Source organism: Macaca fascicularis, chromosome 6 (genome assembly GCF_037993035.2).
Source record: "Macaca fascicularis isolate 582-1 chromosome 6, T2T-MFA8v1.1".
Taxonomy (NCBI): domain Eukaryota; kingdom Metazoa; phylum Chordata; class Mammalia; order Primates; family Cercopithecidae; genus Macaca; species Macaca fascicularis.
The window spans coordinates 154,594,011-154,617,292 of NC_088380.1; the positions used below are offsets into that span (position 1 = coordinate 154,594,011).

General features: G+C 37.0%; 1 protein-coding gene across 1 annotated transcript; it reads right to left on the bottom strand.

The window, feature by feature from the left end:
* Positions 1-15,676: 15,676 nt before the first annotated feature.
* Positions 15,677-22,648, bottom strand: SPINK1 (serine peptidase inhibitor Kazal type 1). The gene is made up of 4 exons (XM_005558170.5): positions 22,500-22,648; positions 20,755-20,786; positions 19,166-19,272; positions 15,677-15,801 (listed from the first exon to the last, which is right to left on the bottom strand). Exons 1-4 carry the CDS (start codon positions 22,552-22,554, stop codon positions 15,756-15,758), a joined length of 240 nt encoding a protein of 79 aa, XP_005558227.1. The 5' UTR covers positions 22,555-22,648; the 3' UTR covers positions 15,677-15,755.
* Positions 22,649-23,282: the final 634 nt, after the last annotated feature.

Here is a 23,282-nt window from a genome sequence, read left to right on the forward strand (position 1 = left end):
AGGTTCCAAACCCTCCATTGACTCCACATTTCCCTGCAGATGCAGACCCATTTCTCCACTCCCTATCACAGTAGATTTCTTGAAATAGTTATCTTTACTCACCGTCTCTACCCCTTCACCTTCCATTCACTCTTCAGCTCATGCCACTCTAGCTTTTTGGTTTGATTTCTCCAAAATCGCTCTTGTCTCTGTCATTAATACCTTCCCTGTTGAAACATTCCCCCAGGTCTACTTCTATTTTGTTCTTGAACTTCTTAGTAGCAGTTGACTCAACTGACCACCCACTCTTTAAAATATATATATTATATATATACACATTATATATATATTATATATACATTATATATAAATATATAATACTATATATATATATAATTTCACAACTTCGTATTCTCTTTATTTTCCTCACATTAAACTGGCCACTCTTTTTATATCAGTGCAATGTCTTTTCTTTGTCTATAAGACCAAGGCTCTCTTCTTTACCTAAACTTGCTTTAGTGATCATGTTCTTCTATGCCTTTAAATATGGTAAGGATTCCCAAATGTATATCTCTAGTTGTGTTCTCTCCCCTGAGTCTCAGACAAAAAGCCAATTAACTACTATGCATCACCACTCAAAATAACACACTTTAATAAAAATTAAATATTCATTGCCTCTCTTCTACCCTCAATTTATTCCTCAATTGGTATGATCTAGCCAAAAACCCAGCAATAATTCTCAATTCTTGTCTTTCTCTTAGCTATCCACTACATCCAAATCAACAGTCCTACCGTTTTTATGTTCAACACACATTTTTAACCTATTCTCTCCCCTCTATCTTCACAATCATTATCCTAGTCAAAGCTATGATCTATCAGTTAAACTAACTCAACAGCCTTTTGATTGGTCTTCCTGTTCCACCCTTCTGTTATCCATTCTTCACAACGTAGCCAGGATAATATGTAAGCACGTAGAAAGATCATATTAGTTTTCTTTTGAAAAGCTTCTATAACTTCCCATTTCATCTAGAATAAAATCAAAACCTGGTTCCACAGTCTACAAGGCTCTACATGATAAGGCCTCCTTTACCTCTGTTCCCTCATCTCCTATTACAGTGCTACTTTCCCCATTGTTTATCACACTCCAGCCACATGTTCTTCTTTCGGTTTCTCTTGCATATCTTTCTGCTTTAGGTCCCTTGCACTTGCATTTGTCTCTACCTGGGATCATGTCTTATGAACCTCTGCAGGGCTGGCTGCTTCCTATTTAAATTTCTGCTCAAATGCTACCCCCTCATGCATGTTCTCCCTCACCATCCCATTTAAAGTAGCTTTATCACCTTGGTTTCAGCTTCAGTTATCTATTGCCATGTAACAATTCACCAAAAGCATTGTGATTTAAAACAACTATTTATTTAGTCATGACTCAAGGGCCAGCTATTTGGTCAGGGCTCTGCTGGGATTGTCTCTCTTTGTTCCACATCCTGTTATCTGGGTTCAACCATGCATTTGTGGTCAGTTGGAAGGAACCCTGAGGCTGGCTCTCAAATGGCCTCATTCACCTGCCTGGAAGTTGGTGGAATCTGTCAGCTGGAGGACCTTGATTTTTCTCCACATGGCCTCTCCAGCAGGCTAGTCTGGGCTTTCTTACAAAATGCCTGGGCTTCCAGAGATTGAGAGCATAAACTAAAAGGCCTCTTGAGATATTGCTTGAAAGTTGCACAATATCACCTTGGCCACAGTCTATTGGCCAAAGTCGAGGCCAATGAGGCTAGCCAATATTAATGGATGAGAAATAGACTCTACATCCTGATAAGCATTGCTGCATATAATTTGTGGTGATTTCAAATCTATCCTGCCTCCTTTCCTGTGTCCTCCCATCAGTCTTTATCATATCTTCTTCTTTATTATTTATTTATTTATTTCAGAGTTCTTAACATTATCTAAAGTTATCTTGTTTATGTATCTGTTTTCTTTTGATAATGAGTCCTGCTCCTTCCATTTCAGTGTGAGCTCCATGACAAGAAGCATCTTTTCTGACTTGGTTGTTATTGAAGCTGCAGGGATTAGAACAGTAAACAGTCTTTACTTAACATATGATAAATGGTCAAGATATGATGGTCGACTGAATTAATGTATGAATGAATAAGTGAATTCAGAATACCTGGTTCAACAGAAGACTAGTACTTACAGTGATCTGGAATTATTTCCCTTGAATACTCTCTGGGAGCTGAATGGATAGGTTGACTAAAGATAAAAGGTGAGAAGTATTGTGAGTGATGAACAGGACTTAGTGGCCTGTTTGTGTTCCAAGGAGGTTTTACAGCAAAATTGAAATGCTGCTTCATTTTCTTGTTCAAATTCTGAATAATTAATCACAGACAGCCCTAGCTATGTATTATCTTACTATCTTCCAATAATTGAGAATTAATTCATCATATGAAGCCCCATTGTAGCCTGCTTTCTGTGGAAGGCCCTATGTAAAGCTGAAAAAGGTCAACTAGGAATAGCCCCACATCATTTTAAGACAGAACCAAGAAAATACATCAAAATATTTTTTCAATTAAGATTATTTTTAAATTTCTATTTTATCACTACACTATATCTGGAAATAATAGAATCTATCTCTCCTTTGCATCTAACTGAAATTTGTTTTAAATTAGTCTGAAAAATAAAATTTCATTTTAATTTATGGATTTGTAGTTTTGGTGGACAGTATAGTAGTATGGATGGATAATAGTAACATATTTGGGGGACAGTATAGTAGTAAACTGAAAGTTATTCAGGAAAATGTAGGTTAATAGGCACTTATTGAGCCTCCTGAAGACAAAGGCATGGATTAGACGTATCTTCTACATTTAAGGAATTTTATTATAATGAGGGATAAAGATTACACAAGTGGATAAAGAAAACATGAGGCATGCTGTGGTAGTGGTGTGCACACATGGCCAGCAAGGCCGTGGGAAGTCTATGGCCCACCTCATCCATCAGTGCTAGGAGATGGTGACAGAGAAGGAAAGAGATGTAGTAAATGAACAAAAGAAAAGTGTGTTCCAAGCAACTAGAAGTAAGTCTAACCTGTGACAGAGAAAGAGCAGGAATAACCGGAGTTTAAATTAGCACCTATGCAAAAGCTGAATTCCAGCAGCTGTGTGCTATAAAAGAGCTCACATTCCAATCAGGCACAGTGGCTCACGCCTGTAATCCTAGCACTTTGGGAGACCAAGGTGGGTGGATCACCTGAGGTCAGGAGTTTGAGACCAGCCTGGCCAACATTGTTAAACCAAGTCTCCACTAAAAATACAAAAATTAGCTGGGTGTTGTGGCACACGTCTATGGTCCCAGCTATTTGGGAGGCTCAGGAAAGAGAATCACTCAACCTCGGGAAGTGGAGGTTGCAGTGAGCCAAGATCATGCCACTGTACTCCAGCCTCGGCGACAGAGCAAGACTCTGTCAAAAAAACTCACGTTCCATCCTGAAGTTTCCAACTTCTTTGCAAATGAGGAACTCCCTAATGCCAAAAATTAAAATGTTTATAATCCTTTAGTTAAGAAAGTGCACAGAGACAAAAACTTAAGTATTTTTTTAATGAACAAATTAATATTGCCTTTAATTTTTTTATGAATCAAACCCTCAAATATATTTGAACAATTATTACCTATTTATAGAAGTATTTTCCTTTGTCTACAAACAATGCATAGTCCGTGTAGAGGCTAACTGAGCTCTTGTATTATAATTCACATCCAGAGACACTGCTTAAGTCGTAGAGGAAGCAGCATGGCACAATGAAAATCACATAGTTAGGCATTCCCATCCTGCCTTTCCATTTACTTAGACTTTAGTAGTAGACAATTACTAAACTTGTTGAGGTTCAATGTCCTCATCTGTGAAATGAGAATAAAGACTTTCTTATGTGTATTTTTAAGGAAGTAAATATAAATGATCTTGTGATAAAGGGCAAGAGGGAGATTAGAAGCAAGGAGCTAAGTGTAAATTTCAGGTTATAGTTTGGGTGACTAGGTGAATGGTTGAGTCACTAATAGAGAGAAAGGGAGAGAGAGAGACAGACAGAGGTAGGCAGACACACACACACGTATACACACACACACACACACGCACACAGAGAAAGAGAATGCAGAATGAATGGCCTGGATGATGAGAGTTCAATGGAGAGACAAGAAAAACTTACTTGGTAGTATGAGGACAGTGGGTACCCACTCATTACTAAAGACAAACCTACTTCACCTACTTATAAGTTCTGGAATAAAGAGAAGACACACATAAGAAGAGAGGGAACTATTTTCTAAGTTCCAAAAGTGGAAGGATGAGGGAAGACAGACAATGTAAAAACAGACCCCAATTTATTACTGTCTACATGAAATGTTCAATAAAAAACAAATTAGAACATTGAAAATATTCTTAGGTTTATTGGTATTACAAGTCTCGTGTCATTATAAGATGCAAATAAATGGGTTCAATTTGAAGTTCCATTCTCTAATCAACATCTACCAACAGTTACGGAGGTTAAGTCAAGTTATTCTACCAACTACTATAATGTCTTCTTCTATATACTACCCTCTGTCTTTTTTCTCTCTTCTCTTTTCTTTGAACAACTGAGGCAAAGACACATGAATTATTCATCACAGACAAATGAAAGTGAGAGGTGTTGAAAGGAGAGTACTAGATTTCTTGAGACACATTCAATTTAAGGAAGTGAACCGGGGAAACTATTATGTTGGTGCCTAATGATGACATTATAATAATTAACATTCTTTATTTCACATGCAGGTATCCAAACAAAGGTTCCAGTTGATCTTCTCGTCCATAAATGTCTAAGGAGTAACTCTATGAACAGATTATCCCTGGCAAATTGAAGTATAGAATTGAGGCCGATGGGGTTCAGGACGTGCTACCTGAAAATATGGCACGTTGACATTTGAGAAAACCTTGGAAACAGGAAGGTCTCTCTTACCTTCTCCTCTCTCTTCTCCCCTGAAGAAGGTCATTAAACCCTCGCTGGAGAGATGCCCTGTACATACCCAGAGAAAGCAAACATTCTTATACCTGAAGACACAGACACAGATAAGAATCTGAATAAACAGGCCTTCCTAAATTCCCTGCAGCTTATTGCCATTAAATCAGACCTCCATTATCCAATCATACTTCTCACTGACTGATCACCTTTTCATCAAACCTAAGATTAAAAAACACAAGTTTACCTGTTTCTTTGGGTCTTCATTTCTTTATGAAAGTTCCCTTGTCACAAAAAACTTGCATTAAATAAACTCGTATGCTTTTGTTTTCTTGTTAGTCTGTCTTTTGTTATAGGTGCCACAGCCAAGAACCTTGCAACAGGTAAAGAAAGCAATTTTTTCCTCCCCTACAAGGTGTATATCCTTGCAACATAGACACTTGCTTTTGAATGGATTGTTTGCTGCTACAGACTACCTTTAATCCTATGGCATCTGTAAAATTCAGCATGAAATATTGAGAGCTCTTTTCAACTAAATAGTTTACAGTTTTGTCTTGATCTGTTTTGGATTGAGATATTACCTATTTGGAGATTTTTATTGAACCAATAGGTAGTAACTTCTTTGTATCTGTAGTCATGGAAACAGAGCTTGACTTTAAAAACTATTAGGATAGAAAGCATAAATATGTGGCTATTGATTCAGAGAAATGCTTGGATTTTTTCTTTTCTTCCTTGCTTTTCCTGTTTTTTTTTTTTTTTTTTAATTTTTCTTTTTCTTTTCTTTCTCTTCCTATCCTTCTCTCCCTCTTTCTGTTCATCCTTTTCCTTTTCTTACTTCTTTATGCAGTTGATACCATACCTTTTTATCTAAGAACATTAAAAGCACACTTTTTTACTTTTATTCTTTCACCTTAAAATGGAGATATTAGCAAATAGTGCCAGATAACCAAAATATGATGACATGGGAAAAAATGGATCTCAAATATTAAAGAATAGTATACTACATATACAGAAATGAACTCAAAACAGTTAATAGACCTAAAGATAAAACTATAGGCCACACAGTGGCTCATGCCTGTAATCCCAACACTTTGGGAGTCCAAGGTGGGTGGATCATAAGGTTGAGAGATTGAGACCATCCTGGTCAACATGGTGAAACCCTACTAAAAATAGAAAAATTAGCCAGGTATGGTGGCCGGCGCCTGTAGCCCCAGCTACTCGGGAGGCTGAGGCAGGAGAATTGCTTGAACCCAGGAGGTGGAGGTTGCAGTGAGCCAAGATTGCACCACTGAACTCCAGCCTGGTGACAGAGTGAGACTCTGTCAAAAATATATATATATACACACACACACAATATATATATAAAAAATATACAAATTATTAATAATAATATATATTATATATAAAAAACTATAAAAGTTCTAATAAGAAACAAAGACCAAAATCATGTGACCTTGGAGTAGGCAATTTTTAAATTTTCATTTTTAACTTAGATTCAGGGGTTCATGTGCAGATTTGTTACAAGGAAAAATATATGAAACATATAAGAAAAAACAGACAAAATGAACTCCATTTTATTAAAATTTTTTGCTCTCTGAAAAACACCACTAACACAATAACAAACAAAATGACATACTGGGAGAAAATCAAGAACATTCACAACGTAATTATATGACAAATGTGTCAATTTAAAAATGGGCAAAAGATCTTCATACTTTACTGAAGAAATGCACAAAATGATTGTTAACATCATTAGTCATTAGAGAAATAAAAATTAAAACTACAATGAAATATCACTATACATACCTGCTAAAATAGCTAAAGTTTAAAAGACTGACAATATCAAGTGTTGGTTGGGATGTGGAGCAACTAGAACTCCCATACATTGCTATGGGGATACAAAATAATGCTACCACTTTGGAAAACAGTTGGCAGGATTTTTTTTTATCAAGTTAAAAATACACTTACAGTATACTCCAGCTCCAGCAATTGTACTTTTATTTACTTACCTATGATTAATAAAATATATGTCCACACAAATATTTGTATGTGAATAATCTTAGCAACTTTAATCATAGTAATTGAAAAATGTTAAAATAAAAAGTTGGAAACAACCCAATTATCCAACAAGAGATGAATGCATAAACAAATTGTGGTATCTTCCAAAATAGGTACTACTGAGGAAGAAAATAAAAAGAAACTATTGAAATATACAACGATGCAGATGAATTCCAAAAAAAAGATACATAAAAGAAGGTGAACACAAAAGAATATATAATGTTTACCCCATCCATGTAACATCCTAGAAAAGGCAAATAATGTTTAGTGACAGAAAGCAGATCGGTGGTTGTCTGGAGCTGGAAGGAGGAGTGTTGACTACAAAGGAGCACAGGGGACTTTTTGGGGTGATAGAAATATTTCATTTTTTCAAATCACAGTGAGATTTCATAAGTATATATCTTTGTAAAAACTCACTGAACTGTAGAAGTGTACAACATTTATATAAGGATTATTTCCTAAGAATGTATTATGGTGATATTTTCCAGCTGAAAAGGTGATTGCATTATCACCATTATGAAATTTTCTATAACATATCATTCATATCCTCAATAAAATTTAAGCTGTTTTCATTACAGATTAGACACCCTATTTTTAAGAGGGGTGTGACATATCTTCATAGATCTAAACAGTAGTCCTCTCCTGACCTTTATTTTAGAGTCTCTTGAGTTTTCAGACATGGAATTTCGCAGGTAACATAAGGAGAGTGGGGTTTATAGACATTTGGTTTGTCTGCACTGGGCCCTAAAAGAATTAATTTCAAAGCACTCATCATCTTGAATAGATGTGATTTTCCTTACTATCAATAGCTTCTAAGTAGCATTTTAAAAGCCTTTTAAATGCAGTATAGCAGATTCCTTTCTCTTTTTGTTTTTGCTAATAGGTAAAGAAGAAAGATTTCTGATGCCTGATATTTGGGACACTAGAGAGAATATTATTTAACAGGAACAGAAAACAAAATTGATTAATTATTGTAGCACAGTAAAACTGCAGTTGCAAAGGTGAAATCTATGTTGGATATTATTTATGAAATTTTAAGAAATCTAACCTGGCTTTTGAAGATCATAAAAATACAGATATATAATACTCAGTGAAGTAAAAAATAAAAAATCAACCCTGAATTAGTAAAGACTTCTTTTCCTCATGAACATGTTCCCATTCCTTTTTAGGGTTCTACTGTTCGAAATTTCATTACAACCTCATTAAATGAAAACATCTTATCAAATTATTTAAACATTTGATCTGATCAATTTTCAAACAGGAATTTTTAGGTAATATGAAAGGGTAAAACGAAACTCTTAAAAAATGTTCAATGCTTCAGTATTCTTGATACAGAATTAACTTTATTTATTGAGGCAGTATACTGATAATGTACTCTGATTGTATAATGCTGGGTACAAAGATAATTATTTGGGAAACTAAAATAAACAAACAAATATGCACACACTTTCTTGTATTTCAGGTTGACAGCAATTACTATTAGAGAAGAAGCATCAAATTATTATGGGAATATGGAAGAGCTTAGTTTGAGAGAGCAAGAAAAATTCATGGAGGACCCCACAGCTGAGTTAGGTGACAAATCAGTGAGCCTCACCTCAAGTCAACCAATCCAGAGTATCCGGAGGTTGTAGCCTATTCATCCAAATTGTAAAGAAGCTCTTCGGGTGATTCTTATGCATTCTAAACTTTGCGGACCACTACTGTAACTGACAACACTTGCACATGTGGTATTTATTAAGTAGGTAAAATTTTGATAGGTGAAAAAGGAGTGTAGAGAGATAATTTAGCAGGAAAAATGCCTGAAGACTGGAACACTTGAGGTTTAATATTTTTGAGGGCTTAGATCACCAGAAGAGATTAGGACTTTCTTTAGTAGACAGTATGTAGACGTGACAGGTTTTTCATCAGAGCACTACTGTAATTATTTTGTAGTTTAGAAGCATTCTCTGTTTCAGGATGAATTGACATTGTTCAATGGGGTATGTAGGAGGATGTGTTGGAGGGAAGATGGGCTGAGTAAACTCGGGCAGGTAGAATCCCTGGTCTGTTACATTAAAACATGTCAGAAGTAATGCTGGGCTTAAAGGGGATGAAGAAAAGAGATTGGATTTGAAAGACAATATGTTTTAGAAATATCCAGTGTCCAGAAATAGGGTCCATTCCAAAAAAAATCCATGGAAATTTTTGTTGGTCCTTGATTTTTATCTGCTAGATACCAGTTGATTTTCTGGTGAGCATGGGGTGGGGAAAGGGATTATAGTATTTGGCTAAGAAGCAGATTTATTGACTCCATCCCAATACCACCCTTAGGATACTTAAAAAACTAAGAAAGGGAAAAAGTTAGAAAAATGTATGAGTCCAGAGCTTCTGCAGTAGCAGAGATCTTTAAAAGACATCTCAGAAATTGGCAAGCACACAGAGAGAGTAAAAAGTGGAAGGCACATGATTCAGATTTAGAGAATTAATGAACAGTCCCCAGAGGAGGTGATACCTGTGTTCTGTTAGCCAAGAAAAAGACAGATGGATCGTGTGTATGTGTGGGGGAATGTTTGTGTTTCTCTGTGTGTGTTTGTATTGTAGGGGAGTAAAACAAAAAGGACAATTCCATCAGAGAAGCAGAACAGAGGCCAGAGAGCATGACATGTTCAGGGAACTTGGAGTAATTATTTTTCAAAGAAAGGGAGGTCATCAGTGCTAACCGTTACAGAAAGCAGAGGCAACCGCAGCAGTAAATGAGATTGACAGTGTAACATCACGGAAGGGCCAAGGAGCTCTGCAGTTTGACTAGTTCAACCCTTGAGGGAGTTAAAACCTCAGTTTTCTAATTCCTAAAATGAGGATCCCAGGATTCCTTGTGAGGATGCATGGGAAATATTTAATACAGAGTCTGGCACATAGAATTGTACCTGGAGGTTAGCTCCTATAATTTTTATTATTCTTTATTAACTTTCACCTTGTTCTAATTTACATCTTTAAGGTTTGAGAATTAATCTTTATGAAGTCATTCTTTTAAGTACTTTAAAGGTCCCTATAATATAAAAAAATTTCAAAAATGTAGATGTAAGCTTTCAAGGAAAGCACATAGAATTCTTTCAGTAAAAAAAGTGTTTTTTAAAAAACCCTGAAATTTAGCACAAACATTCAAAATATAACTCATTGTGCCTCTGTGCTTCCACAACCATAGTTACTACAAATCTTACCAAAATTTCACTGTCTTTCTCTCTACTTCTCATTCTTTGTCTATTCAGGTGTTTATGTCTACATTTTGTTTAATTTGATAATATGCATGGCTCTTTCTGCCTTTTTCCTTCTAATTTCCACAGTTACACATTTAAAATTTTCTTTATTTCTAACACAACTTTTCCTCTGGTGACGTCTAATTCCTAATTTTCTCTTATTTCATCTTCTCTTCTTTTAACATGGGCTAATATGAAGTCAAAAAATTATTATTTATTTTGTATTACACTTTTTAATTCATGAATACAAATTAAAATATTTGAATGAGTTATCCATTATCTGTCAAAAACAAAGTTAAATCACGTAGAATTTTAAGAGTTTATTGTGAATACAAAAGAATAGTTCATGAACTGGGAAACCTCAAGCCGAAAAATGCATGAAATCTCCATTTAACAGCACTTACAGCACAATTTATAGAGCCTGAAGGAGAAAGTATTTTGGTCGTTTTCATGATTAGCTGTCATATATTTGTTTTTAAAGCAACAGAGCCTATTCAAGCTGATTTATCTGTAGCTACTGGTTTAATTTCATTGAACCATGCTGAAAAGGACAAAATGCTAATCTCTATGCTTTGTTTATGTTCAAGGTTAAGATTTCAGGGAAATCAGGATGATTTAAATTTTGTTTACATGGCTGTGGGCAGTTGACCATGGGTATCTAAATTGTAGCCTCCATTTTTATTTATTTATTTTGAACACATCTAAAAGGCACCTATCCACAAATAGCATCCCAACCAAGTAACAAGGTTTTGACTTGATCTCCAATCAGTCTATTTTGTTTGTTTTCACTATTTCTTGGCCTTTTAGTGACTTTTGATTTGTTTAAAAGCAAAAGATCTGCATTATTCTGTTTGTGTGAACATCATTTTGTTATATACATATTGCACATTTTTAGCTAAAAGTTAGCTTTTGTTTAAATAATGAAAGAAAACAAAAGATCTCTCTGCACTGGATTGTGAGAGTAAAAAAAAGCAAAATTGTTGGCAGTGCTAGTGCTTGGAAAAGCAAAAGCTTTGCATGTTTCTTAATTTAATTGCTTCCCTTATTATGCAAATAAATTGTATTTATATATAGGTGGAATAAACTAAGGTTTTTAAGAGATAAATTGGGTCAGAGAAATGGAAATAAAGGGACTATATTTTTCAAGTTCTTATTTTTCAGAAGGCTTAGTATAACTTATATTTTAAAATGTTTAATTTCAAACACATTTACTTCTCCAATGGTGCAATTTTTTTGTTTGTTTTTGATACGCTGTTCCCATCAGATAGCTTCATATTTCAAATGTTCTGAAACCAATAGAGGAAACTGTACAGAAATGTACTGGCCCCGTGACTATGCCCTCTTGGAGTTTACTTGCAGTTCTGTGGTCCTGTATTTAATGAGGATTATAGTTCTTTTTTTCATCCAGGGATGGGGAACCTAATAGTGTGAGCTGGATTTATTACCCTATTCCCTCGCAGGGCTACAAAACCCTTCTTAGCCCACAAAATTCGTCTTCAGCCATTACTCTTGAATTTCTATTTTGGAGGCACGGTTTATAATTCTGGATTTTTTTACTATTAAAAATGGAGCGATTTTAGTCCAATCTTATACCCAGTTGAGGAATATCTTCTACAAAATTATGCAACAAATTATTACCTGAAGAAATAAATAATGCAATGAATTATTACCTGAAGAAGTAAATAATGCAATAAATTATCACTTGAAGAACTAAAGTTTCTATCATAGAAATGTTTATATACCAGGAGACAATTGGTCACTGTTTTAGTGAGCCCAAAGCATTGTAAGATGAATAATAACAATAACAATAACTAATTATTCTTGAGCACATACTATATGGCAGGCATTGTGCTATTTGCTCTATGTGGGAATTGTTATCATTAACCCCTACTGGAGATGAGGAAACTGAGACTGAGAAATTCTCCAACTTCTCCCAGGACACAGGGCTTGATGGAGGCAGAGTCAGATTCAAACTCAGCCTCTCTAAATCAGAGCCTCTGATCTTAACCATTATAGTATACATTTTCCCACTGAACCAAAATTAGTATCTGTTTAATATCTACCCAGTTAGTCTAAATCCTACCCTTTGGGGCTAACCAGATCATGTTCATTCCTCTTCCCCATTCATTTATGTACCAAAAAGGATACTGATTAAGTACCTCTTAGGTGTTTGATACTGTCTTTGAGCCTGTAAAACAGCAGTGAAAAAAGGATAAAATTTCTGCGTCCATGGTGTTAACATTTTAATCCCTTAAATCTTTTGAAAAGACCCACCGAGTTCTAAGCGTTTTCCTTTGCTTAGCACAAATTTTCCTACTTCTTCCAGCCACTCATCATGGAGCAAAATTTCAAATTCTTATCAATATTGGTAGTTTCCTTCTTCTAAACATATTCTGGTTTGTAAATAATCTCTTTTAAGACACAACTACCTGATAGGGTTTGGCTCTGTGTCCCCACCCAAATCTCATGTCAAAATCCCGAGTGTTGGAAGTGGGGCCTGGTGGGAGGTAATTTGGATCATAGGGGTGGATTTCTCATGAACCATTTAGCACCATCACTTTGGTGCTGTTCTTGTGATAGTGTTGTAGGACTTTCTCCTCAGTTCTTCTAAAAACTGTGTTCTTGTCACACAACCAGGGAAGATTAAGCTCGTGGACACATAGAAGGGTGAGAAAAATGGAATTTATTGGGCAATAAAGGAAAAAGAGAAAAACTTTCAAACTTTCAGTAGAGCGAGAAGGAAGCCTGTTATCTGGCTTCTGCCCCACCACACAGGAACTCAAGAGGTCGGACTCCTCGCCTCTGCAAAGGGCACGAACTTCTGTGGCTCCGTGTCATTCTCCCAGTTCAGGCTGGTTGGAGGTTCACCAGGGAGCCCTTTTTACTTGGCTGTCTCAATAGTGAATGAGTTCTCCTGAGATCTGATTGTTTTAAAGTGTGTAGCACCTCCCCTCTCTGTTGCTCTTGTTTGGCCTATGTGACCTGACTGCTCCCCCTTCACCTTCCACCATGATTGTAGGCCTCCGCAGAAGCTCAGCAGATGCCTGCATCATCACGCTTCCTGTATAGCCTGTGGAACCATGAGCCCAATAAACCTCTTTTCTTTATAAACTATCCAGTCTCAGGTATCTCTCTTTTTTTTTTTTTTTTTTTTTTTTTTTCGAGACAGAGTTTCACTTTTGTTGCCAGGGCAGGAGTGCAATGGTATGATCTCTGCCCATTGCAGTCTCTACATCCTGAGTTCAAGCGATTCTCCTGTCTCAGCCTCAAAGACAGGAGAATTACAGGTGTAATCCCTACTGGGATTACAGGTGCTCACCACCAATCCTGGGTAATTTTGGTATTTTTAGTAACGATGGGGTTTCACCATGTTGGCGAGGCTAGTTTCGAACTCCTGACCTCAGGTGATCCACCCGCCTTGGCCTCCCAAAGTGCTGGGATTACAGACGTGAGCCACCATGCCAGGCCACAGGTATTTCTTTAGAGCGATGGGAGAATGGCCTAATAAACTACCATACACGAACATAGCAATCCACATGCTTTCTGATGGGTCAGAGAGAAAACAGAACATTAGAGACAGACAGTTTGGGTTAATGGGTTACTTCTGCTTATAATCTCCAAGGCTTGTCTCTCCAGACTTGTAAACTGGTTCAATTGGGCATGAAAATTTGTAGCATTCAACTATTTAAATTCTGTTTATTATGGCAAAGGTCCTTAATATTAGGGCTGTCCTTCGAGTGTCCTCTATCTAGCATCACAGACAAGATGCTGGAAGCCATCTTGCATCCGTAACTGTTGTTAGCCTGATATTTAATGAGAGCTGTTAGACAGGGGTTTGACTGAGGCACTTGGCAGACTACAGCATCCTCTAGTGGCCAGATTTAAACTTCAAGACGTGTATATTCTGAATATCACAAAAAATTAACCTAAACCTTACAGTGTCCGGCAACTGTGTTTGGCAAGTGTGAAATAGCTTTTGACTGGTTATTTCTGATTCAATAGGTGATCTATTTCCTGCTGTATATTAGAAAACCTGCATCTTGGGCTCTGTTAGCCCTCTACCTAGTTTTCCATTCTAGGCTAGTTCCTCATGACTTTGGGAATTCAAGTTGCTTTTTCATCTTCCCCCTCCCCGTCCTTCTCCTCCTCCTCCTTTCCTCCTCATCCTCCTCCTCTTTTTTTGTTCCTCCTCCTCTTCCTCCTCCTTCTTCTTTTAGTAGCTGTACATACTTTTATTTTTCTTTGGGGGCACTTCTTTAGTTTATTTGCTTCCCTGAATATAAACACATAGACCTTTTTAATAGGAAGTTGTTATCTAAAGTTTCTATAGAAAAAGTAGGCAATGAATAACTCACGTGAGGTGATTGTGGCTTCATGGAAGAAGCACTGGACTTGAATTCCGTCCTGTATTATAATAAAAGCCTAAACCCGCCACTTTGTTTGCTGGCAATATTAGGCAGGTGATTTCACTTAGTTCTAAGTTTACTCATAAGATAAGGATAATCTTACAGGGTTGTTTTGGCTTACACATAAACCAAAGTGCACTGCACAAAGGTCTCTTGATCAGTTCATCTGGTCTATAGTCACTTTTTTCCTTGTCAGATTATCTTTTGGGAATGGTTTGATAGTAGAAGAGACCATTCCCAAAGTTAATCCAGAATCAGGCCTCCCCACCCACCTGCCTCAGGTTAGCACAGCACAAACCCATCAGGCCCTGTGAAGCGGATCTCCCAGGGAAGCACAAGAGGAAGTCCTCCATCCAAGCCCTGGGTTATCAGGCACAACCACAGGCTCTACCTTACCACTAGTCACCTTAGTAACTAATGAGGAACTGGCCCTGCTGGCGAAGAACTAAGGCTACGTCCACAAGCTGCTCCATAGCCTTGTTAAGAAAATGTACTTTTTTTCTGTTTACTCAGTGATTCAAATCTTTTTGAGACAATTATGTTTGACCCAAACTCTACATTCTGAGATAAGTGGAAAATCTCAAAGACTAAACTCTATTACACCAGACAGGCAGCTCTGTGCCCATGCATGTAGACCTGTGCCAGGCTCAATAGACACTCGATCAAATCCCAAGGAAACCTAAAGGAGTTACTTCAGTCAGCAAACTGTGATGGGTAACATGTTTCTGCACTGGGTATTTTCCAGTTGTTCCTTAAAATAGTAGTCCAGTCCTCTGCAGAATTACTTGCATTCATGATCATCCGTGCTCTGCCATTTAATATCTGCAATCACATTTTCTCAGGCAGTGACCTCAGGATGTAAGAAAGATGAGGAAAGAAAAGGAATTGTGAGGGAAAAACCCTGTGTGAAATTACAGGATTCCTGGTGTTTTTAAAACTTGGTCTATTCTGAGTCTTGCCAAAGTCCCCTGACCCTGGTATAATCAAACATACCTTTGAGGAAAAAGCAAATGGGAACAACAGGGAGTATTCAGATGCATTTATTCAACTATCAGGCCAGCCAGGCCTCACAGTGACCTGATGGGATTTCAAAACCTTGGTTCTCAGCAAGGCCCAGATTTTCGAATGAGGACAGAAGTCTGGCGCTTCCTGCAGTAGAAATTAAAAAAAAAAAAATCAGCTTATACTTTATTGACAAAAAAGTGACTATGGGAGAAAAACGGGGGAAAATAACTTCATTTAAAGTAGAGGGGTTTGAGATTTAGAATCTTTTCTCTTTCATTCATTTATACATTCACTTACTCATGAATTCATCAAATATTTATTGATTACTGTTGTATACTCTAAGGATACAACAGAAAGGAAAAACATCTGTCCTTACAGTTTTTACAGACCTAGTGGAGTGTTACAGTGAACCCCTGAAATTAAACTCAAATCCATCATTGCATCTTTTGCTCCTGATGCCTCTGCCTTCGCCACCAGGTTTCCATCTGAGCTGCTGCCTGAGCTATCGCTGGACCTTCTAATTGACTGACCTTTCATCTTAGAGCTCTAGGGATTCATTTCTGTGAGGTCTCGCAAAACTAAATCATATATTTATTCCACATGATTCCTGCCAGTTCTAAACATCCTCCCCTCCAGATAAAACCTCTCTGTTCGCCCCACACTGCCATTACCAAACCAGTTTTCTCTTCTCTAAGCTAAATATCTCTAAATGTTGTAATTGTTCCCTAGAAGACTGTTTCCAGGTCTTTAATTTTTCTAACCATTTTTTTCTTTGAATATACTGGCTTACAAAAATTCTTCTACTTCTCTATTACTGGAGGACATCTGACTTCCATATACTTTTTTTTTCTTTTCTTTCTTTCTTTCTTTCTTTTTTTTTTTTTTTAGACAGAGTCTCACTCTGTTGCCCAGGCTGGAGTATAGCGGTGTGATCTTGGGTCACTGCAGCCTCCGGTTCCCGGGTTCAAGTGATTCTCCTGCCTCAGCCTCCTGAGTAGCTGGGATTACAGGTGCATGTCACCACGCCCGGCTAATTTTTGTATTTTTAGTAGAGACGGGGTTTTACCATGTTGGCCAAGCTGGTCTCAAACTCCTAACATCAAGTGATCCGCCTGCCTGGGCCTTCCAAAGTGCTGGGATTACAGGCATGAGCCACCATGTTCAGTGAAACTCTTTAAGACTTTTTAATGCTTTCTTGTCCCACAATCATTAAGTACTCATTAATACTGATTTCCAAATCAGTTAGCATACATAAGCACACATACCTAAACAGAATAAACAAGAGTTGCTATGCTGTTCACTCTAGTTTCATATATTCACTGTCAACATACAGCTATGTAAATTTAAATTAATTTAGATAATATTAAATATTAAATATTAATAATATTAAATATTCAGTTTATCAGTTATGCTAGCCACACTTAAGTTAGTGTTAGCCACATTAAGGCTACTGTTTTGTGGCTAGTGGCTATGTATTAGACAGCATAAACATAGAACATTTCCATCATTATAGAAGGTTCTATTGGAAATGCAGATTTATGGAAAAGAATTTGCCAGTACAGATTTCCTGTGAAGACATAGAAGGAATATAAAAAGTGTTTTTTGAATTTATTTGTCAAGCATATAATGACCAAGAAGACTGATTTGCAAGCCCTTGTTTGGTATTATCTACTTGTCTCAAACTAGGATCAGCATCTGGCTTTAGTTGCTAGGTAATAAGTTGGGGACTTTTAATCAACAGTGTAAAGGGCAATGTCATACATTAGGAAATATGTTGTATTTGAAAAGCAACATTTTGTCTCTAGACCTAAATTTTCTTATCTGAGAAATATAGGAAGAGAGGTCATGTTTTCTAGCATAGAAATGTGCCTCCCGTATTTACATATTTTTGAACAAACAGAAAGAGTAAACAGAAACTTGTAGGTTTCAGAGACTAAGCAGACAGGGTGTCCCAGCCCTCTACTAATATTTTTCTAACGTTTCACTGTAAATGTTGAGTGGCACTTGGAAATTTCCCAAGTCTCAAAGCTGTTGTTCTCTTGCTTTCTCCTCCCATTGGATGGAAAGTTGATGTTTGACCTTAATGTCAAGAATGTGGGTCATGAGAAAACTAACAGGTGGCTTCAAATTCCTTTTACAAGTCTTAGTTATGGAAACGGATTCATTACAAAGTAGAATACCTAAGGTTTTGGGTCTAAAACTTCAAGATATTAGACCTCTCATCCTGGGGACCTATTTCCACGATACTTGCTAAACTCTGAGAATTTTCCACAATGGTTTAAACCAGCCCAAGAAGAAGGTTTGCATTACAGGCAAGGAAAGTTATGCAGTAGAATATAATAGAAATTTACACAGTCATTTGAGCCTGAGTCAAAGTCTTTAATATCAAGTCAATCTCAGAAAAACTAAAGTCACTCGTGGAATCCCCTTTTATTTGTTTTGTTCATTCCACACCTTTATTTAACCTGGCATGCTCTTTTGATATTGCCAAAATTCAGAGCTCTATTTAAATGGCATTCTATTCTTTTTTTTTTTTCCTTTTTTTTTTTTTTTTTTTTTTTAATGGAGTCTCACTCTTGTCACCCAGGCTGGAGTGCAGTGGCACAATCTCAGCTCACTGCAACCTCCGCCTCCCAGGTTCAAGCGATTCTCCTGCCTCAGCCTCCTGAGTAGCTGGGGTTACAGGTGCCCACCACCACGGGGTTTCACCATGTTGGCCAGGCTGGTCTCAAATTCCTGACCTCAGGTGATCTACCTGCCTTGGCCTCCCGAAGTGCTGGGATTACAGGAGTGAGCCACGGCACCGGCCGGCATTCTATTCTTTTCATGGATCCTTTCTTGGCCCCTTTTAATAACAAAAAATATGTATCCCTGCTTCACTCCTGTTGCACTTTATTTACACCTCATCTTCTGGCATTTGCCCAAAATTATAAGAAGCCATCCTATATGTGCTCATGACGTTTTCTTAGTCATAAGCACCAGTAAGACAAGGAATATTAGCATAATGCTTTACACATGCTAAGGTTTCAGTTGCTGAGTGAGATAGGAAATTTGTGTCGAATCTGTTTCTCTGTATCCCATCTCTTACTCATGGATACTGAGAAAATGAAGCTTTACTGAAACTGGCTTTCATATCCATGAGTAAAAATACATTTTTGGTTATATAATCTATACAATTTATATTTGCATAAATGAGAGCTTTAAAAAACACAATCATTGCAACCACTAATATTTCTTTTTAATTAAAGGTATTTTGTGTGTATAAGATTAATAAAAATCCAATCTATCAACTATTTTGCTGTAAAAATGTAGACTTTTATCATAAAAGTGACTTTTTAAAAATAATATTATAATGCTAAATGTATAAAAAGGAGAATAAGAAAGAGATAACTGTTTTTGGAAAAAGTAAATAGTTTGCTTCTCTCAGGGTGAGATTCATATTATCAGTATATTTGAAGATAACTATCTTAAAATATATAGTTTAAAAGAAACTCAAGTTTGTACTCACTGATTTTCAAAACATAGCACACATTCATTGGGATAAGTTTTTCCATCAGTCCCACAGACAGGGTCATATATCTTGGTGCATCCAGTAAGTTCATTGTAACATTTGGCCTAAAAATGGAATTAAACAGAATCATTTCCCATTATTCTCCATTCTTGAGTTCATAGCAAAATCTCTGAAATGGTTTTAATTTCTCTGGGGCACAACTGTGATTGGGAGAACGATACTGTGTGTTGTAAGAGAAATAACCTAAGATCTCGAGACAGAAAACCTTGTTTTAAGTCATGCCTCTGCTATTTCTAAACTGTGTGACATTAGTAAGTCCTATGGCCCTTCTGAAACTCAGTCAGTTCATCTGCAAAATGGTGATGATATTACCATTTCCCACCTATCTCATAGTGTTGTTGTGAGGTTTGCACGGATGGGTGAGATAATGTTCAAGTTTACAGTTACTGCAGATGCTGGCATCTCTCAGGCTGGCCACATCTTGAGGTATGTTCTTCCTTGTACACTATAGTCCACACACACTGGCCTTCTATTAGGCACTTAAAGGCACTAGCCAACATCCAGTGTTGGAAGTCTTTGCATTCTACTCTAGTAAGAGTTTATAATCATCAAATGATTGGCATTGTCCTAGACACTGTCCTAGTGCTTTTTACATATTATTCTGTTTAAACCGCCTAACTATCCTGTGAACTAAGTATTATATTCTTCTTCAGGTGAAGATAATGAGGCACAAAGCAATAAAATTAGCCAAGGACACCTAGCTAAGGAATTCCTAAATTCAGAATTCAAACCTAGTCAGAGTTCCTGAGCTTTAGCTCTTAACTACTTCATTCTACTACATCTCCCCACCAGTTTTGCTTTGCTAACACTCATTATTATTATTATTATTATTTTTGGCTCAAAATGACCCCTCACTTACTTCGGAGCACCCTCCCTGATCTCTCTAACTAGGCTAAGTTCTTAATGGCAGCATATCTTTTTCATAACACTTATCACAAATGTAATCATGTGTTCATTCATGAACTTTTGGTCTATTAGCTGTCTCTGACTAGATATAAATGTACTGAGAAGAGGGACACTTCTTCCTCTGGTCTCCAAATTTACTGAAATTACCTTTTAAACAAAAAAATATGAAAAGATTAGAGTTAGAATATTTTTCTAGAAGAAGAACCTAGTTTATTGTTTTCTGTTGTTCATTATAAATTAGAGCCACACCTTGGTCATTGGGAAAGCTGCATGCCAACATGGTCAAACTGGCTGTAAGGAGGAAGGGCTACTTGGAGTGAACTTGAGAAGGCTTCCACCCCAAATACTTGTTTACAGCTATCACTAGTTTATATAAAAACCCCTTCACAGCAAGCACTGTAGGACTATATAGAACTTGCTTATACATCAGTGAAATTGTCCTTCAATATATGCCTGTGGGGTGGAACTACTATTACCGTTTGCATTTCACACATTAACCCTCCCTAGCATTCATACTCCTCTTAACTTCAGGCTCAACTGAAAGGTGACAGCAAGGCTGCATTTTTGTTGGATCAAACTGTTCCAGCCTGAGAAATAAGAAATTACAAATATCTCTTTACCTCTCTTCCCAGGGAGTCAGCTCCAGTGTTACCTGGAAATAATCAGATATGGTAAGTTGGGTCCTAAACGAGAGAAGTCAGATCTATTCTTCCTCAGAATTCTCTGCTTTCACTGCAGACCATGACTTCTTTACTAGGCTCTTTCATTCCCTACCCTTTCTGATTTCTATAATCCTCCAAAAGTATCTGACTGATTTTCCTGCACCCCCTCCCTGGCAAAACCTTAAAAAGATTAAGTAAAACTTTGATTATGACCAAAGTATCTCAATTTGATGTTTTAGGAAGTTGATCTATTTCCTTGAAAATAGAAATTATGTACTTACTGCTGGAAATGTATCAGGCACTGAGCAAATTATCTTTTGAATCCTCACAAACATTCTCAAAACCAGTTACTAGATCTTTAATCTCACAATTAGTGAAGTATACTTTCTATCTGTTTACAGATGAAAAGCTGTGAAACAGTTATCACAAGCAGTAACCAGGCCTTCTGATGCAAAATTAGCTTTTTCAATTACACTTAAATTCTCTTTTGTAAGTAATGTTGAAAAAATAGAGCTCTTTTGCCAACTCACTATCAGTTCCCAAAAAGCTATTTCCAACTATTGCATCATATGGACTATGGGTCCAACTCACATTTATTGAATTTACAGGTAGTCAAAATAGCTAATCTCCGTTCCCCGGAAGATAGCATAGGTTTTGCTGACAACATGTAGAAAATGATAACTGTGGATGAGTTCATGGAAGCGAAAGGGATTAATCTGATAGCATCCAAATAAGGAAATATTTGTGAAAATTAATTTTTAATATCATCAATCTTTGAGGTGATCTGGGTAAAGAGGTAGTTCTTTGTATCTAAATGTAATGAAAATTAGCGAGGCATCTAAGAGCTTGGAGAATTTCCCCCAGGATAGTCAGAACTTGATGTTGTTGGGGGCCCACTGGCTTTTAGAATCTAGTTGAATCTAAAAACTGATGAACAGGTGCTCATCACAAGCATCTATTTGTATTAATTAACATGCACGAGGAGGGGGAAAGGGAACACTGACAGCTGCCATAAGTATTCGGCGAATACAACAAACAATATTCTTCCTCTTCTTAGCAAAGTGCTGATTTGGCTCTCCACAGGATCCGTCGCTACATGAGAGGTGAAGTTGAAAATGTTAACTATTTCCAATGATAAAAAGGAAACTGATCTTGGCTCTGAGGGTTCAGAGTTGTCTGTTAACATTGTCAAGATGCAGTTGGGGGTATATGTGCACCATCTATTCAAGCAGAATGTTTTCTTTCAAAACATTCAAAACGTGTAATGTAAATACACAAAATGCAATTTTTGTATTTCCAGATACTAATAAGAAATACCAGAAACTGAAAATAAAAACTCCCCTTTATATCACATATATTATTGTAATTTGGCCTTACACATTTACAAAATTAGAAGTATAGTTAAAATTGAAATATTTTTACCCTTTTTTCTCTACCGTATTCCAACAAAGTGTCAGCCACATCAATAGAGGAAAACCATTTTATCTCTAGGCAGTTCTTACTAGCAGAATTGTTTTCCTTGTAGTAAGTTAAAAATCCCTCTTAAAAAATAATTCTTATCTGTGGATTCTATTTCATCTCACTAGGTCCAAAAGATCTCTCGAAGACTAGACTACATCAAAAGTCTAGAAGATAATGTGCTCCACAAAGCAACAGGTCAAAATGATTTTATTTAAATTTGAAAAATATGCAAAAACACTTACCAGATAGACTCAACAGGGCCAAGGCACTGAGAAGAAAGATGCCTGTTACCTTCATGGCTGAAATTCTGCGTCCAGAGGTCAGTTGAAAACTGCACTGCACTTACCACGTCTCTTCAGAAGCCTGGGACTGGAAGGGTCATATGGCAGACGACAGCAAGGCCCCACCTACTGGGCTATATCATAGATCTCCCTGGTTATTGATTGACTCTGTGTTGTAGCCTGGCCTCCAGGTTCTGGGAATGTCACCTGCGTAAGAAAGGTGAAAGGAGCCAGGTGGGCCTGAAATATGCAAGGCAAACATTCTGTCAGGAAAATAGTTCTAGTGGTTAGTTTGATCCCGCTCTCTCTATGGTTGGGGGAAAGTCATACCCTTCTGAAGCCTGTTTTCTCCCCTGTAAGGTAAACCCAAAGATCCCTTCTACTCTGTAGGTCTGGATAGATGAGCAGGTATGGATAGCGACTAGAAAGAATTTTATTCCAAGTAGGATAAAACCTCTCCATTCTTTCTTCCTTTCCTCCACTCTTCATTTCTTATTCTTCTTTCTCTTTTCTCTATTTTTCTATCACCCATTCACAAAGCTTAAAGTAGCTGATGGAGTGGCAGATGAGAGGGAAAGAGAGAGCAAGAGAGAGAGAGAGAGGACTCAGTTCCCTAAAGCGTGTATTCTAGAGTAGAGGGTGCTTGTTGGAGTCACTTTTGCTGTGCTTCTGTGTATTCATCTGGAAATTAAAATAATAATAACATCTAACTCAAAGGGTTACTCTTTCATTTGAGAATATGTA